We start from the raw sequence: 17,981 nt of genomic DNA, 5'->3' as shown, positions 1-17,981 counted from the left end.
AAAAATTTGAAAACTCAAAGTTTGGAATTTGAGGTGTGATTGAAAAATATGGTGAATATTAATTTTTTAAAAAAATTATTACAGTAAAAGACAGACTGCCATTAATCCCCCTCAAAATACTCCCCTTGACTTTGAACACTTTTCTCCCCATCATTCTTGCCACTTTCTGAAACTGTTCTGGAAGTCTTCTTTCATGAGTGTCTTTAGCTGCACTTTCGTGTCTTTCTTACTGCCTTAAATCAATTGAAAACATTTGTATTTGCATGGACACCATGAGATATCTTTGGGATAGGACCCAAGTCAAAACATGAAATTCATTTCTGTTTCATCTATACCGTATAAACATAGGCTAAAGGCAGTTTTTAGCATATTTTAGTAACTGTGTTTTCACAGTGTGACCTGTCACATGAAGTCCTACGTGAACTTTTCTACTTGAGCGGTTACATCAGTGCTCAGCACTTCTGGATTTTGGTGCATTCTGGATCTTAGACTTCTGAAATAGAAATGTCCAACCTGTTTAAGAAAAGAATTTTTGATGCCTCCCCAAATAAATATTGGGCCAGGTACCTAGTGGTGCATGCCTGCAATTCCAGCTACTTGGGAAGCTGAGGCAGGAGGATTCCAAGTTCAAGGTCATCTGGGCAACTTGGTGAGACCCTAGTTCAAAATATAATTAAAGAGAGGACAGGGAGTGTAGCTTAGTGGAGAGCACTTGCCTAGCACGTACCAGTCCCTGGGCTCAATCCCAGGACTGAAAACAAATAAACAAAAGTCTCCTGGCGGACAAGCAGCATCGTCACGTTGAGGACACACGCTGTGGTTGGAAAGAATGACCGTTCCCTGCAGCCTCACATCACGCATGCTTTCACCCATTCACTTTGCCTTTTATTGCAGCTGGGGTCTGTACATCTCCAGCTGATTTTTAAGGACTCTCTGAGGCCAGGGCATTCCTGGTGCACACAGGATTCAAGAGCTGCTCAGTATATCAGCTCAGTATTTATAAACCTTTTTTCATTATTGCACCCCTTATGAGCCTTTGTAGACATTTTTTCCTTATCACTATCTCCCAGAGGTGAAAAAAACTTTTTTTAACCATACTGGAAACTGAACACAAGGCTTTGCACTGAGCTACATGCTCAGCTTTTTTTTTTTAAGACAGGAACTTACTAAGTCACTAAGTTGCCCAGGTTAGGCTCAAACTTGCAATCTTCCTGCTTCAGCCTCCCAGAGTGTGAAGATTACACACATGAACCACCGCACTTGGCACCAATGAAATTTTACTACCACTAATACACTGTGTGTCTTTTTATGCTCAATATGTGTATCTATGCTTTATAAATAAAACATTAGGCTGGGTATGGTGCCACATGCCTGTATTCCTAGCACTCAGGTCGCTGAGGTAAGAGGATCGCTGAGAGTTCAAGGCCAGCTTGGGCTACATAGTGAGTTCAAGGCCAGCCTGCACTACATAGTGACACCCTGTCCTCATAAAAACCAAATAATAATAATTTCTTTCTACTCTGTTACTGGTATAATCATTCCTCACCTAGATAGTACAATACAGGTTGAGTGTTTCTTATTTGAAATGAATGGGACCAGAAGTGGTTTGGATTTTAGACTTTTTCTGAATATTTACACATACATAAGGAGATATTTTGGGAGCTGGGCCCAGGTTTAAACCCAAATGCACTTGCTTCATACATATACCTGTAATTTTGTCCAATATCTTCAGTGCACTTTTGTTTAGGGTTGATTCAAACATGCAAAGTCAGGTGTGGAATTTTCCACAAGAAGCATCAGACTCACACTCAAAAAACCTGAAATTCTGTAGCATTTCCAACTTTTGGCTTTAGGATTTGCAATCCCTGTACTAGCAAAGCAGCACGGCACCGCCACCCCACTCCACAACATACTTTGTGCGGGTCCTTTGGGTCCACCCAGGCCACCTGGAACATGGGTTTGATTTCATCTGCCAGGCCAATTCGGGCCCCGCTGTTGGCTGCCAGGTAGATTTTGGGGATGCCCCGTGCCCGAGCCAGCTCTGATGCCCGCAGGTACACCATGTCCTCCCGCACGCCAAAGGATCCGATGCGGAAGGTGATGTCATTGCTGATGACGATCACCTCCCGCCCTTCTGGATACTCTGGGGTCTTGAACATCATTTTGAAGGCCACCATGCCCACCTGTCAGGGAGAAGAGGGCCCAGGGGAAACAGTTTGGTTCTTCACTGGAAACATCTGACAAAGGCAGACACCACTGTGGGGCGCTCAGCTGAGCTCCTACCTCATTGCTGCCAGGAAGTCGGTTCATCTCCACCAACTGGTCCTGAGAGTCCAGCACTAATTCAGTGTACGTTAGGATGTCTTTGGGGTACCTGTCCGGGCAGCCCCACAGTTTAAAGAGAGCCTGGGAGGAGGAAGGGAAGAGTGAAAAACTGAAGTCAGCAGAGGGAAATATTGTCATTTCCACCTGGAGATGACTTATCACAATCTCAGGGTGAATTTTCCAGTTTTTCTTTTTAAATAATGAAACATTTAAAGCACACCAAAAACTCAAACAAAACAAACGCACACACACGAAAACATATAGAATAATAAATAAACACCTGGGCACCCATCTGCTGCTTTGTCAAATTTTAGTATTTTCATAGTTTAAGATTGTTTTTTTTTTTTTGAGGTGAGATCTCACTGTGTTGCCTATGCTGGCCTCAAACTCTTGGGCTCAAGATCTATCAGCCTCCCAAGTGGCTGGGACTATAGGTGCCCATCACCATGCCTGGCCCTACTCAACATTTTTTAACGATGTGGTTGAGTCCCTGTTATATCTGTCTCTTCCCCCCTTAAAAGCCCAAGAATACATTGTCCTGAATTTAATGTCTACCATTTCTGCATGCTTTTGATTTTACTTCATCATATATGCATACATTGAAGGTACATAGGACTATTGTGCATGACAGACTTTACATATTATCATATTAAACATATTCTTCTGCAACTTTTTCTATTTCCATTTTTGTTGCAGAGACTTACAGTACTGATAATATTTAGCTCAAGTTTCTTTCACTATCCTTGCTGTTCAGTTTTCCACAGTGGGAATACATTACAATTTATTTATTCATAACCCTATTTGGGTTGTATCTACAGTATTATGAATAATGCTGTAATTAATTTTCTTATGGTCTCTTCTTATAAACAGAATTTCTCATTATAAGTATATATAAAATGTATTTATACAATGTATATGTATATATACATGTATATACATACACACAAACACACATGCATGCACAATGTATATGTATATATACATGTATATACATACGCACACAAACACATACACTCCTAAGACTGGAGTTGCTGGAACACAGAGAATGTGAAGTTTCAATCTGATACTATGAAATTGCTCCCCAATTTTTTGAACCCCTTTGAACAAGGTCAGTAAATGTACAAGAGCTCCTTTGTATTTTTAAATGTTTATTCACCTGTTGAATATTAATTTATACATGGTATTGATCCCTATCTTGCTTATATTAATGAAATTAGTGCCTTTTAATATGCTTAACTGCATGTTTCTTTTTTGTGAGTTTAACTCTTGCTCTTATTTTTATAGTTTTGCTTCTTTAATTGATTTATGAGCATTCTACAGATCATCTGCTTCTAATTCTTTGATGGTGATAAACCTTAAACTATATTTTTCCAACCAGGGGTTTGTCTTTTCTGTGCTGTACACTTTTAAACTTTAATGTGTTCAAATTTAAGAATCTTTTCCTGTATAGTCAATGCTTTTAACTGACACTGAGTAGCTTTAATCCTCTTGAAACTTATTTTTATTTACTAGATGAGGTAGAAATCTAAACTTGCTTTTTCCCATTTGAGAGCAACATCTCTGTATCTTTTAATGAAGTTCATGCCCCAACTCACAATCACATCTCTGCTTCTTTGATAAGTGGGTCAGATTCTAGGCCCTCTGTTCTGTCCTACTGATCTATTTGCCTAAATCCATTACAATAATACTACAGTGTCTTAATTACTATTGCTTCAAAATAAGTTGTGACATCTACTACAATAAGTCCTCTGATTTTGTTCTTTTTTAAATTGTTTTTTTTTTTTCTATTCATAGGTTTTTGCTTTTCTGTAAAAATTTAAAGATCAGCTTTTCAAGCTTCACCAAAAAAAAAAACCTCTGGAATCATACAAAACTTAATTTGGACAGAAATAAGATCTTCATAATTTGAAACATCCCATCATCCATGAACATGGTACACCTCTCTGCTTATTTACACTTAATGTATTTCAATAAAGCCTTATAATTTCCTCCATAAAGGAAATTCCTCTTCTGTGCTTTGACTTATTCCTGGGTCAGTTTGATGTTGTAAATGATATTTTTCCCAACTATGTTGTATAATTACTGATGGTATATGGGAATGCACTTGATTTTTTGTGTATTAATTTGATGTCTAGCAACCTTGTTGTATATCTAGTTGGCTGTATGGATTCTCTTGGATTTCTTATATATCTTCTGTAAAATACACCAATTTACTTTTTTTCTTTCCAGTCTTTATAATTTTTCTTTCCTATCTTGTTATTCCATCCGCCAGGAACTTGAGTAAAGAATGTGAAACACAAGTGGTGATAATAGATATTCCTATCTTAAATTTTTCTTTAAAGAATATTTCTAATATTTCATCATTAAATGTTGGTAATTTTAGATTGATATGTTTTATTAAGACACATAAATTTCTTACTATTCCTAGTTTATTAAAAGTTTTTATTATGAATAGTTGTTGTTTTGTCAAACATATTTTTTACCTATTGAGAAATTTTTTTCCTAATCTACTAATAAGGTAAATTACATGAATAAACTTCCTAATATCAAATCATGTAAGAAATCATAGGATAGGCCCTACTGGCCTAAACTTTTAAAAACTCATTAATAAATGTTATTTGCTCATATTTTATTATTTTCATGCCTGTGTTCATCAATGAAACAGCAACTTTGTCTTTTCTTAAAGTCTTTATCTGGGAATAATCTTAAGGTAATAACTTGATAAAATTAGTTAAGAAGCATTCTTTTTTTCTACTCTAAAGATAATTTATATACAAAGAAAATTAAGCAATCTTTTCTTCCTCCCTCCCTTTTCCCAGTACTAGGGATTGAACCCAGGGAGTACTGACCTATATCTCCTGCTCTTTTAAGTGCTTTAAATATTCATTTAAATTTTATCTATTCAGTGGTACTGGAATTGAATCCACAGTCTCATACATGCTAAGAAAGCCCTCTAGCATGAAGCCACATGCCCACTACCCACCCCCTTCTACTTATTTGAAGATAGTTTTTCTAAGTTGCCCAGGTAGCCCTGAGCTTGCCTTCCTCTAGCCTCACCCTCCTGAGTGGCTGGGATTACAAATGTGTTTCTTAAAGATTGAGCAGAAATTGTTTAAAACCACCTGGGCCCAATTTTAGTAGATAAATTTTTTAAACTATTAATTTATTTAATGCTTATAATATATTCCAATCAGATTCTCTATTTCTTCTTGAGTTAGTTTTGATGATATACATTTTCCTTGGAAGTGTTCCTCTAAATCTAAGTTTGCCTCTCATCTAAGTTCAAATGCATGGGACACACACAGTGTTCTCTGTTACTTTATCTAAAAGGATGAATTTACTCCTTAGTTAGTTGCACTCCTTCATTTATGACCTCTGAGGTCAGAGGCAGAAGGATATAGACAATGACATGCTAATCATAAAAGTTTCCATTTATTATCCACCTACTGAATACCTCATATGTATTTCTCCAACAACCTTGTGACAGAGGTTATCAGTGTCCTCATTTTACAGAGGAGGAAACTGAGGCCCACAGAGGTAAAGAAACCTATCCAGGGACAAGAAAAAGCAAACAACCTATCTAGGATTCAGGCGCAAGTCTAAATGATTCTAAAAAGCAGCTGTGCCTTCTGTTTTCATCTCCTCTGCCTGAGGTACAGGCATAAGTAGAAATGGACACTTCCTGCCTACAGTGACCTGACCTCAGATTCATGATGTCCATTTACAGAGGAAGAGAGGGGATGTGCAGAGACACCTACATCACCACTGTCAGTGTTTTCAGTCTCCTTTAAAAACTTTTCTATTTAAAAAATAAAGGCACAGAAAAATACTTGAAGGGCTGGGGATATAGCTCAGTGGCACAAGCTCTTGCCTAGCAAATGCAAGGTTCTGAGTTCAAGTCCCAGTACCAAAAAAAAAAAAAAAAAAACTTGAAACACACACACTAAAGTATTATTGTAAGCATCAATCATGAGTAGAGCATATATGGGTAAAATTTTATTTCCTTATTCCTACTTTTCTGAATTTTCCAATGGGTACTTTAATAATCAGAGAAAAATGCAACAAACCATTATTTCCTTTTTTTTTTTTTTTTTTTTTCTGAAATGAGGATCTCACTCTGTTATCCAGTCTGGCCCTGAACTCTCGGGCTCAAGTGACTCTCCCTTCTCAGCATCTCTAATAGCTGGGACTACAGGTGCACAGCACCATGCCTGGCCTCCTAAACATTTTCTAAGAGTAAACTAAAAACTCTTCAAAGGCAGCGGCCTGTCCTCTTTCTCATGGTCTCTCTAGCCCTCAAATGGGGCCAGGTAAATAGCAGTTAATAAATGATCATTAAAAAGACCAGCAGGAAACATCAAACTATGAATTATCTTGTCATAGAACATGGAAATATGAGTTACTTTCTTCTTATTTTTCCCTTCTTCTTTACTTCCAACATTTCTACATCATACCACTTCTATCACTGGGGTAAAATTTGGTTTATTTTGGGCAAAAAGACTACAAAGTGATTCCCAATATGAATTTTGTCTGCTTCATGTAGCTCTTTTTAGACTGTGTCTCAGAAGCATGCCTAAGGACAAGAGGGTTTGGTTTTGGGGGAGTCAGGGGAGAGGACCCAGGGGTGGTGTTGCATCTGGGCCACAGGACTTGCCTGCCTGAACATTTCCGGGAAGTCGTACACATAGGTGGTGCCCAGGGACTGTGCCTGAAATCGCTTAGCCTGAAGCAGATCCTTGGTGACATAGGGTGTGTTGATCAGCATCCCGTGCAGGCTTCCTTGCTTGTCACCAAAGGAGTGAAACATGATCTGGAGCAGAAAGAAAGAAAAATAGAGAGGGAGAAAGATCCCAGAGAGCCACACCTCTTCCCAGTGAAAACACATTGGCTTGGTGCATCATCCCATGACAGACAAATTGCCTAGGACCCTGGATGTTCTCCTCTCCACACTACAGGCAATCAGAACAAGCAGGGCGGTGGGAAGTGTGGAGACAGAATTCCAAAAGAATCATGATCACAGTAACACAGGGGCACAGCCCCAAAGTGTGTACAGAAACACCAAATGTGAATAAGGTCTATATCTGAGTTAACACCAATGTCAGCTTCTTGTTTGGGTACTACAGCAAACTGCATCACTGGAAAAAATTGGGTGAAGTGTACATTAGAACTCTGCCCTATTTTTGTTAGGTACTATTTTTAAAAATTTAATCATCTTGAGTCTAATTGTTTCAAATAAAAATGTGTTGTATAAATATGCATGTGTATACATACATATACACACATGTATTTATTTACACATTCATGTAAAAGTAATGGCAATAAAAAGAAAGCTCGATTCACTTTACAAATGGGGCTGAATCAGTCTGAGGATTATATCATAATCCCCCACAGTGCTTCACGTCTCAATTCAAATGTGGCTGCGGGATGAATTAAACCCTGGAGGATGAACAGCCAGAACTCCGAGGCTAGAAGTTCATCACAACCTGGAGCTATTTATTCAGCGAGCTCTCAGAGCTGCCACAATCCACCCGGGCAAGGCAAATTGGTCCCTGCAGGCTGATTTAATCTACGTCTTGCTGCCCTGCTCTGACTTAGACCTCTGGGGCCCAGCTCTGCCTTACGTTTCCAGATCTGGGGTCAGTCACTTCTTTGTAGAGGCTGATATCCAGGTAGTAGCCCGACTCGTTCGTGATAAACAGGCGGATGGGTGCAGCTCTGTCGGTGGTGGTTGGCCGTATATTGATCTTCACCTCTGCCTGCAGCACGCGGAGCTTCCACAACCGGCTTCCATAGCGCATCACCATGGAGCGCACAGACTCCTCGATCTGTTCCCAAACACAGCAGTTCCAGTTTCAGAGCCCACTACACACACACACACACACACACACACACACACGGCAATAGCGCTGATAACAGCGGGGTGGTGAGCTATAGTCAGTGCAAAATGGCTGGCATCTTGCATCCAACACGGAGTATCAGCTAATGATGAGCAAAAGCATCTGAAAAGTATTTAAAACCCATTATCTCATTTCATCCTCTTAATTACGGAGCAAGGAGGGCTTTTCTTTCTTTGTAGATTGAACCCCAGGTCTTATACGTGCTAGGACATCCTCTGCCTGCGGCAGGTGTTTCTTTTTTAATCTCCAATGGACAGATAAGAAGACTGAGGCTGACCAGTGGCACAGTCAGTGCTCCCTCATCATCCCATCTTGCTGTCCCTCCCAAGCCTGGTCGTGACTCTGCCCTGGAACTACGTGGAGCAGTGAAGCCAGCTGGGCCCTCTGTACCCCGTGGAGCCAAACTGGCGCCCTCTGGCTACTCTCACCCCAGTCACCACCACAGACACCTTTCTGCTCCTGCAGAAGTGGCCAACAGAGAGCTCAGTCACATCTGAGGTTCTCCTCCCCTCCCTGACTCACACGCAGTTCCCAGCCGCACCGGGAGCCAGGGAGAAGACAAAGCCCTGCTTTGCAAGACATTCTGGGCAGGCGTGTTGCCCTTCGAGTGGCAAGCCCACACTGGTGCGGCTAAAACAGAGCTGCAGAGCTGCATGGTGGAAGGTTCCTTGCCTTCCTGCAGCAATCAAGCCTCCACTGCACATGATTCATCATGGAACTCAGGTCTGAGGGGCCAGGAGACAATACTCTAAGGCACTATGGTGTGAAGCTGCAGGAGGGTGAACCCAGAACCCGGTGGGAGCCCCCGTCGGCGTGACCTTGGAGGGGTCCATGATGACGGTGGGCACGAAGTTGAGGAAGATGTGGTTGCAATCTGTGCGCACGTGTGTGTTGTTGAATGCCACCTCCAGCGCATCCATGGCCTCCAGGAGCAGCCGCTCACCCTCATTCTGCAGGTACTCGAAGGAGGCTTCCTGTCAAAGGGCAAGGAGGCAGTGTTTCGGGCCAGGGTCTACCCTGGCTGGGTGGAAACAGCCTCAGACAGGAAAGCCCTCCCCTCCTCTACGTGTGCCCTCCGACAACAGCAGAGCCCTGCTCAAGGGCTGTCGGGAGACCTGGGCTGCAGGGTGCACTCACTAGGTCTTTTATTTTCTGTTTCCTGACGTTTATGACATCTGGGCTGTGCCTGCCCCTAGGGGGACTGGCCATCCCAGGGCTACCTGTTCCTAGACATGGTGAACAACTCTCCCAGGGGCATGCTTGTCACCCACAACCAACCCGGTACCTTCACTCCGTTCCCTCCTTCACCCCCGCCCACCCCAGGCCACTGTCCCATCCTCATCACCCTAGGGTCAGGTTCCAGACAATCGAGCGCAGCTGTATGCTCAGAGATACGGCAACTACTTAAACTAGCCAGGCCCAGCCCTGCTCATCCTGCCTTGCCCATCCCTCCCTTTGGGGGTTGTGGTAAGAGTTCCTGCTCACCTTTTCTCTCCACTCGTCTGCTTCCTGACCAACCCCAGTGCTCACTGTGCACCCCCATGGTGTGCGGAGACCTTTCTCGGAACTCTTAACAAACTAGCTTTCCAGTGGCAACTGCCTCCTGATCTTCGCCCTCACCACAGCTCAGTAATACTAAAAGCATCTCACTGCCTGAAGCAAAAATCTGAGATCAGCTTAATACCCATCAATGGGGGATTAGTAAAAAACAAAATGCTCTAGGATATTTTACCTTTGTGATCAGGTCTGAGTGCCTGATGATGGCACGGATGAAGAATCTGTGGTCCGTCACTTCCACCCCTTCGTTCACCTTGGCGGCGCCCAGGTAGAGGTGCATCTTGTGGTTGGCACAGGGCACAGCAGTCAGGTCAAAGTTGCGCATCCGGCTGAGCTCCAGCTGGAAGGCCAGGGCGGGCTCCAAGTGACGGTAAATGCGATCCTCTGCAAACTGCAGGCCCGCCAGAGGGAGGACAGACAGACACACAGAGATACACTCGTGGAGTTTGGTTCTGCGCCCACATGCTACATCACGCACGGTACCCGCAGCAACCATGGCGTTCGGGAATATGGCACCTAACTGCGAGCAATGCCCAGGCTCAAGAGATTTGGGGTTTTGCTAGGCTATCTGGACAGCCACAGGCATCACTAGAATGGCATCCCGGGGACAGGTCTTAGCTCCTGGGTCAGCCCAGCAGCAACCAGCACCTGCCAGTGACATGAGGCTATTCTCCACGTCACAGCATAGTCTTCCCAAATGTCCTAACCCCTGGTTTTCAGTTAAATGTCGTTCCAAAAAGGAAGCAACTAAAGTTGTTGGAGCTGAACAAGACAAAACCAACGTGTTATAAAAGCATTGGTCTTGGCTGGAAAATTCAGGCTTTGGGTAAATTAAAATATAAATTCTGAACTGAATGGGGTCTTGAATTTGTTATGGGAATGAGCCCACTTGTTCTACAACAAGGATCAGCAAATATTCTCCTAAAGGGCCAGACACGGGTTGTTTTTGGCTGAGGGACCAAACAGCCTCGATCCAATGGCCTTGATTAATTCTGCCACTGCAGTGTGAAAGCCACAGCAGACAACACGTAATCAAATGAGTGTGGCCGTGTTCCAATAAAACTTTATTTCTAAATGGGCATCTGGTCTACAAGTTATAGTTTGCTAACCTCTGGTCTAAAAGAATATAAGAAAGGGGGACTGGTAAAACTGCCTTACTGAGTACACCAGCAAATATGAACATTATCCAAGTGAGATCATTTTATCCGAGTGAGATGAGCCTGCAGTGAAGGCAGAAAGGACAGGATCCTCAGGGTCTGTGCCGGAAACATAGGATGTCATAGGATATGATTCTAGGGAACAGTTGGAGTCTACATATCAGTCCCCGTGTTCTAGAAAAGGAGCATGCCTTAAGAACTGGGGACATATTCCTCATGAATACCAAAATGCCAGGGGAGGGAGAACAGTATCGTTCCTTCCGGTCATACCTCATCTCTTGCTCTGAATGTGAAAAACTTGGGAAATTCTTTCTGTAAAAAGAAATCCATATAAAAGTTGGTTAAATCAGGCAAGCGTCATTGAAACATTTCTTATTTTGTGATTGTTAATGATAACTTAGTCTTCTAGAATGAATCATTTCAAAGTGTTCTCTTTTCTTGCAACTGATCCCTTCTATCCCAATCTATAAAGTAAGTGTCAAAGAAATGCCCCAGGGGATTGGAGAATGGGAGAGACTCACACAGATGAACTGAGAACCGGACTGACCTCTTGGGCGATCAGGAATGTGATTCTTCGGAGTCCATAATCCACGAGGATATTTTTCTGCATTAAAAATCAAAGACACAATGGAATATTATCTATAAAATGAAGGGCGGACTGATACATGTTCCCACATGACCGAACCCTGAAAACATGCTACGTGGAAGAAGTCAGCCACAAAAGACCTTGCAAGGTATGACATCATGTGTGTGAAACACCCAGAATGAGCAAATCTAGAGCAAGAGAAAAGATACTGATGGTTGCCTAATGCTGAAGTAGAGTGGAAGAGGGCTTTGCTTTGTGGAATGATGGCAAAAAATTGTGAATCTGGTGGAGATATTTTTGGCAGGAGGATGGTGATGAAAATGTTCTACAACTGACTGGAGTGATGGCTGTGAAACCCTGGAGACATACTGAAAAGCACTGAACTGTACACTTTAGTTGAGTGAGTTGTGCAGTATATGACTTATACCTCAACAAAGCTATTATAAGAAGAGACGAGCTTGGGAGTCTGGGTAGAAGGATAGCAAGTTCAAGCCCAGTGTGAGCGACTTAAGAGACTTAGTGAGACTCTGTCTCAAAATTTAAGATAATCATCATCATCATCATTATAAAAGAGCAAACATGCCCTCCAGTGTGAAGGTGCTGAGTTTAATCTCCACCGTCCTCCCCAGAAGACAAGCAAAACACCATGTACACTGTAAGAGTTTGTATTCATCAATCATATCTCAAAAAAGCTGTGGCGGGGGACAATTTGAGCAAAATGCTCCACAGTAAAGAACGCAAACTCTGACTCCATTTTTGTATAAAACTGAAAACCAGATACGGCCAGGTGTCTCTGGGGTGGTGAAGGAGGGGTACAAGCAGCTTTGGCAGGGGTAAGAGTATCCATTTCTGATCTGAACCCTGATTACACCTGCCTGCTCACTGTGAAAACCCATCAAGCTCTATATATGCATCATTCAGACACTTCCTTTCAGACTTCAATAAAAATTATGCAAAACAAAAGAAGAATAAAACTGAGCTGGGGAAGTTGCTCAGGGTTACAGCAGCTACCTGTCATGCACAAGGCCTTGGGTGCCATCCCCAGTACTGAAAAAAAAAGCATCGAACTGTTCTCAGTTGCTCCCTAAATGAAATAAATACTACAATGGTATTATATGAGGTTTTACTCGGAAACACAAGAAAACAGGTTATTGATTAGTCAATAGGATGAGGAAAAATTATTAGGGGAAATGAAGTGTTGGCCTGTTTCAAAGACACACACACACACACACACACACACACACACACACACACACGAACACTGTAGTGGGATGCAGATTGGAAAACTCCAGAATGAATATTCTAATGTGGAAATTAGTCCGATTATTGGTCCTCAACTGAGCATGTTGTGTGTGCATATGAGTGACTGTGCATGTGAATGTGTGCATATGAGCTGCATGTGTGTGCAAATGTGCACACTCATATATGCTTGATGTAAAAATTCCCAAATAATATAGAAATACAGAACATAAAAGTTTTTCCTTCCCTTCCTCCTCTCCTGTATATGTTATATGTATACATAAAGTATATAGTCACACACATATATATTTAATCTCTTACATCTAACAACTATCCCTCCAGGCCAGTGTTTAGAAACTGTTTCATTCCTTTTCACAGCCACATAGTACCCCATGACATAGGTGTCCACACTGCAGAATCGCTCACAGGTCATATTTTCAGCAGGTGATCTGATACCTTTCTCCACTGCCGTCTCTGGTTAAGAACCCCCAACTATTGTGTGCTCCATTTGACATGGTCAGGAGGCAGATGAACCCACATGCAGCTCAAATGTCCCTCTACCTAGGCAGTGAGATGACAACTAAAACCCCAGTGATGATGTTGGCTAGGATAAGAAGACACAGGCTGCATGGCATTGTGCCAATATTTTCAGGCTGCCTCCGAGGACAGGGTTATGGCTTTGCTTTAAAACCTAATTTTCAGATTCGTACCTTATCACTTTCTTCAGTGAACATCGTTAAGTAATGATTAATATCGTTAACATGCAATGCTAATTCTGCCATGTACATGATTAATAAAGTAAAAGGCTAAACATAGCCATTAAAATGACATGGGTATAGCCCAGTGGTAAGGCATCACTGGGTTTGATCCTCAGGACTGAAAAAAAGTTCTCCCTTTACCCCCTAGGTCTCTACTATACATATGGTCAAACATGCACAGCCTTAACCCAGCTCAGCATCATTCATTCTCCCAGCAATACCCGCCCTCCAATCACCATGCTGGGCCTTCTGAAGGGCATCGAGTCAGACAGAGGTAAGAGCATCCCTCTTACCAAGATAATACGGAGAATAAGGCACATATACCAATATGCAGGCTAAAAAACTGCAATTGAAAATTCTCCCCTGATCTTGAAGTTGAGACAAAATCAGCAGAGTCAAGGTTAAACAGACAGCACACCTGGCAGATTTGCTTTCTTTATGAGCTAAGAACCTCAGCATCCCACTTTACAGCTGGAGAAACTAAGGGTCAGAGAGGGAAAGTAGCCTGCCCTTGTCCCACAGGGGATGCAGTCACACCCGTGCAGTCAGTGCCCTTAGAGTGTTTCAGCTCCTCACGCTGCACCACCTCATCTGCAGCTGTGGCCCCCGAGCGTATGTGATAGCTGTCCCCGCTGCAGCAGGACAGCCCGTGAGGATGGCCACCACATGCTTGCAAAAGCAACCTGCAGTTATTTGCACACTCGGTGGTCAACATAAGTGGCGATCTCAAGACTGCAAGCTTCTGCGATGTTCCAACAAAAAGCTCCCCCTCTAGAGCCCCAAACTACTTATTAAGTATATCCTCTGTGCCCAAGACAGGCTAAGTGTGGATATACTTGATTGCTTAATTACCACAATGTCCCCAGGGGGAAATGCTGTCCCTGTGTTACCAGTGAAGAAGCCAAGGCTCTGCCAGGTTTAGCCACCTCTGCCCTAGGATATGGGCAGAACTAGTTGGGGATGCCAGGTCTGTGCTCTGGAGCGCTCAGCAGGACAGGCACCCCAGCAATGCTAAGGAGCATGACGAACGCACCAAGATCAGCCCCTCTGCCTTCTCCAGAGACCTCTCCTCTACCCGTGCTATGGTTAGAACCTGGTTTATTCCACCAAAACTCACAATGAAGTGGAATGCCCCAGTGTGACAGTACCGAGGCAGTGGGGCATTTAAGGGAGAGAATCAGATTGTGAGGCACTGCCCTCCAAAGGCCCTGACATAGTTCTCGCAGGACGAGGTTTGTTCCCATGAAAGTGAGTTGTACAGAAGAGTGAGCCTGGGCCCTCCCATCTGTCTGGCTTCCTCTCCCACGGTGTGACCTCTCCCACACACTCCCACTATGTGACGCCACCTGCTGTACTGTGACACAGCAGAGCCTCTTACCAGACGTGGTTGCCCAGTGTAGCCTCCGGAACTGTGAGCTAAGGAAAGCTCTTCACTTTATAAAAGCACCCAGCCTCAGGTATTTTGTTACAGCCACACAAAGCAGAATAAGACCATTGACTCTCCCCATGTACCTTGGATTGTACAAACGTCCGGAAAATTGGCACCAGCTCCTCGTCCTCCAGGTGGTCTGCACACTGGATGGCCACATTCAGGATGTGGATGGGCTCCTCTCGGAGGCTCTGTGAGAGAACCATGAAGGCTGCAGGGAGAAGGGCTGGGTCCCCTCCTCTGGGTTGCTCCTGGGCTCAGACGCTTACCTTGTCATCATCAGAGTACAGGGTGGTACGAGCCTTGCTGAAGACTGGGGTGTCTTTGGGCACATTGGCAAAACAGGAGATGACTTCATCAAAGTTCCTGGGGGTGTGGACACGGAAGCAGGCTAAGGGACCACTGTCTCATGGGGATATCAGTCAAGCTTTCAAGGCAGGCATATGGGAGCTCCAGGCACGCCTTCCTTCCTAGCCAAGACTGCGATTTCATCCGACTCCGTGCAGCACTCTTGTGGCTCCTCGACCTGGTCCACAGCACCTCAATGAGCTTGCTCCCAGAGGTGAAGAATCAACCCATAGGGCCTGAGGTCAGGGGTCCGAGAGAGGATGCCAACACTCTAGGCCATCAGCTGGGTGGCAAGTCAACTCCTGGCTCCCGCTTTTACTGGCTCGGAGACCCAAAAGACCTCCCCTCATAGGAGTCCTGTGACTGATCCCTATACCTCACCAGGCTGTGTGAAAACTCAACAGCAAAATTCAAGCACGATGCGTCCCACACAGTAACAAGCAGAAAAAGAGGCGTAGTACTAGTGCCTCACATTTACTGAGCATATCATTTACATAGGAATTCTACCTTTAAACATATTATTCCACACATCTGCTCTCATTTACTTTTCATGACTCTTCTACAAAGTAGGTCCTTCTGTTAAGCCCTTTTCAGAGATGAGAAGAATTAAGAGAGATTAAATAATCTGCTTAATCTCATAGTTAGGGAGTGGAGAGCCAGGCTTCAGACATGGGTAAGCTGACGCATGGCCTCACATGCTTGGCTATAACGCTATCATGATTCTGTTACTTCTTTCAGTTTATTCTGAACCGATACAGAAAAAGATAGCAATTATACATAGTAAGAGGGTATCATGTAGTGTTTCACTATGTGGGCATAGTGTACAATGTTTAAATCAAGTTAAACACATCTATCTCTTCATTTATCATTTCTTTACGGCCAAACTCAAAATCCTTTCTTCCACCTTTTCGAAGTATACAGTACCTTAGTGGTACTGTGTAACTCAGTACCCACTGACCACTCGGTTCCCCTTCACTCTCTCATGATTCTGTTTTTAAAAATTAACGAATGAATTTATTTATTTTGCAGTACCAGGGACGGAACCCAGGGAGCACTGTGTTCCCCAACCCCTTCTTTTAAATTTTTGACTCAGGGTCTCCCTAGGTTGTCCAGCCTGGGCTAGAACTAAGCCCCTGTTTGTGGTGTTTGAGAGGCCTGGCCACACGGTACCTGGTGAAATCCTCAAATCTCCTGAAGGCGACCATGGCCCCCATCCGCTGGCACAGGGGGGCAAAGCCGCTGTCCATGAAGAGCTCCGTGCTGTGCCTCAGTAGGTCAGGGTTGGTGACACTGATGGGCACTGTCATCCTGCAGAGTGACAGCAAGGGGAAGATGAGGCAGCTGCCTGAAGCCTCAGCTCTAGGAGCCGCTGCTTCAGGGAGCAGCTGGACATTTCAGGGAGCCGGTCTTCCAGTATGAGGCTAAAACTGGGGACTGGTGGGGGAGATTGAGGTTGGGGTCAGGGGTCAGGAATCTCATCTGATTCCTCAGGGCCTGGTTACAGTAGGAGCCCAATAAGTGAACGAAGGAATGAACGAAGGAATGAACGAATGAATGAATGAATGGTGTGTACACTCAAATCCAGGTCCAGCCCATCCCCCAGGAAACTCCAAGGTAGCAAACAAAGCCACACAGTGGAACGAACACTCCCTGCATTGGATTTTCCTGCAGAGCCCCAGCTCTGGGCAGCTGGAGAGGGGGCAGGCTCGGCTCTGTGGATACTCCAGGCCTCTGGCTCACCCTGCACCAAACCCGTCTGGGCATAAAATCAGCTGCCTATTCAAATTGAGATGCCCACTGCTCCCAGGCCTGGAAGCTCACCTGCAGCAACTCCAAACGGGTCACCTGAGGATTTTGGAACCCGGCCCCGGAATCAGATGGAGGAGGGGTGGCCTGATGGCATGCAGAAAAGCATCAACACAGAGGCCTGAGCTTCTCTTTGTAGGAAGGAGACCTGCCTGCAAGGCTGGGCCTTGGCTGGCATCCAGGAACCTAAATTTGGGGAAAGGTCCCACTCGTCCCTAAATGCTAAGGGTGGTTCTCTATGCCTAAGCTGTCTGCGCAAACAGCATGATTTATGATGAACACTTACTTTCCCTGGGGGCCTGGCATCTTGGGGCCAGGCAGAGATGCCTACATGAGCAGCTGCCAATAAAAACCTAGGTGCTGGTCCCTAACAAGCCAGCAGCCAACACTGACATGTGCTGTCACACACATTGCTGGGGGGATTCATGCGTCCAGTGTCAGTCCCCTGGGAGGTAACTCAGAGCTTGTGCCTGCTCTCCCCTTGACTTCACCTATGGGCCCTTTGCCTTTGCTAATTCTGCTTTGGATTCTTGGTCTGTAATATGCCAGAGCCATCCACATCACTATACACTGAATACAGAGAGTCCTCTCAGCAACTCATCAAACCTGGGCACTCCTGGGGACCCACAACACAGGTGCACGTGTTTCTGTTCAGTAGCTCTGGAATCACAACCCAGGTCCCCTTCTCCATACTACTAAGTGCAGAGGCTACAGAGCCACATTCATTGCCGCTGAATTCAGACTGACTTTGCTTCATACAGCACTCTTAACATAGGAGTTAGCTACTCACATTGAAAAGTTAAAGCCAGGCGTGGTGGCGCACGCCTGTAATCCTAGCACTCAGGAGGCTGAGGCAGGAGGATCGTTGCAAGTTCGAGA

At 44.2% G+C, this 17,981-nt stretch overlaps 1 protein-coding gene across 5 annotated transcripts in view; it reads right to left on the bottom strand.

Annotated features, from left to right (window-relative positions):
• Positions 1-17,981, bottom strand: part of Acacb (acetyl-CoA carboxylase beta) — a 145,132-nt gene that overhangs the window by 19,721 nt on the left and 107,430 nt on the right. For all 5 annotated transcript variants that reach the window (XM_013520459.1, XM_013520458.1, XM_005396484.2 and 2 more), the window contains 11 exons: positions 16,467-16,604; positions 15,218-15,314; positions 15,032-15,139; positions 11,484-11,540; positions 11,207-11,248; positions 9,955-10,170; positions 9,041-9,196; positions 7,947-8,150; positions 6,980-7,135; positions 2,284-2,406; positions 1,914-2,183 (listed from right to left, as the gene is read on the bottom strand). In XM_013520459.1, coding sequence (XP_013375913.1) covers positions 1,914-2,183; positions 2,284-2,406; positions 6,980-7,135; positions 7,947-8,150; positions 9,041-9,196; positions 9,955-10,170; positions 11,207-11,248; positions 11,484-11,540; positions 15,032-15,139; positions 15,218-15,314; positions 16,467-16,604 — 1,567 coding nt within the window. The remainder of the gene's footprint in view (positions 1-1,913; positions 2,184-2,283; positions 2,407-6,979; positions 7,136-7,946; positions 8,151-9,040; positions 9,197-9,954; positions 10,171-11,206; positions 11,249-11,483; positions 11,541-15,031; positions 15,140-15,217; positions 15,315-16,466; positions 16,605-17,981) is intronic.

Source organism: Chinchilla lanigera, unplaced genomic scaffold, assembly GCF_000276665.1.
Source record: "Chinchilla lanigera isolate Chin_1 unplaced genomic scaffold, ChiLan1.0 scaffold00054, whole genome shotgun sequence".
Classification (NCBI taxonomy): domain Eukaryota; kingdom Metazoa; phylum Chordata; class Mammalia; order Rodentia; family Chinchillidae; genus Chinchilla; species Chinchilla lanigera.
The sequence above is the reverse complement of the archived record's forward strand: the minus strand, read 5'-3'. Positions and strand labels throughout refer to the sequence as shown.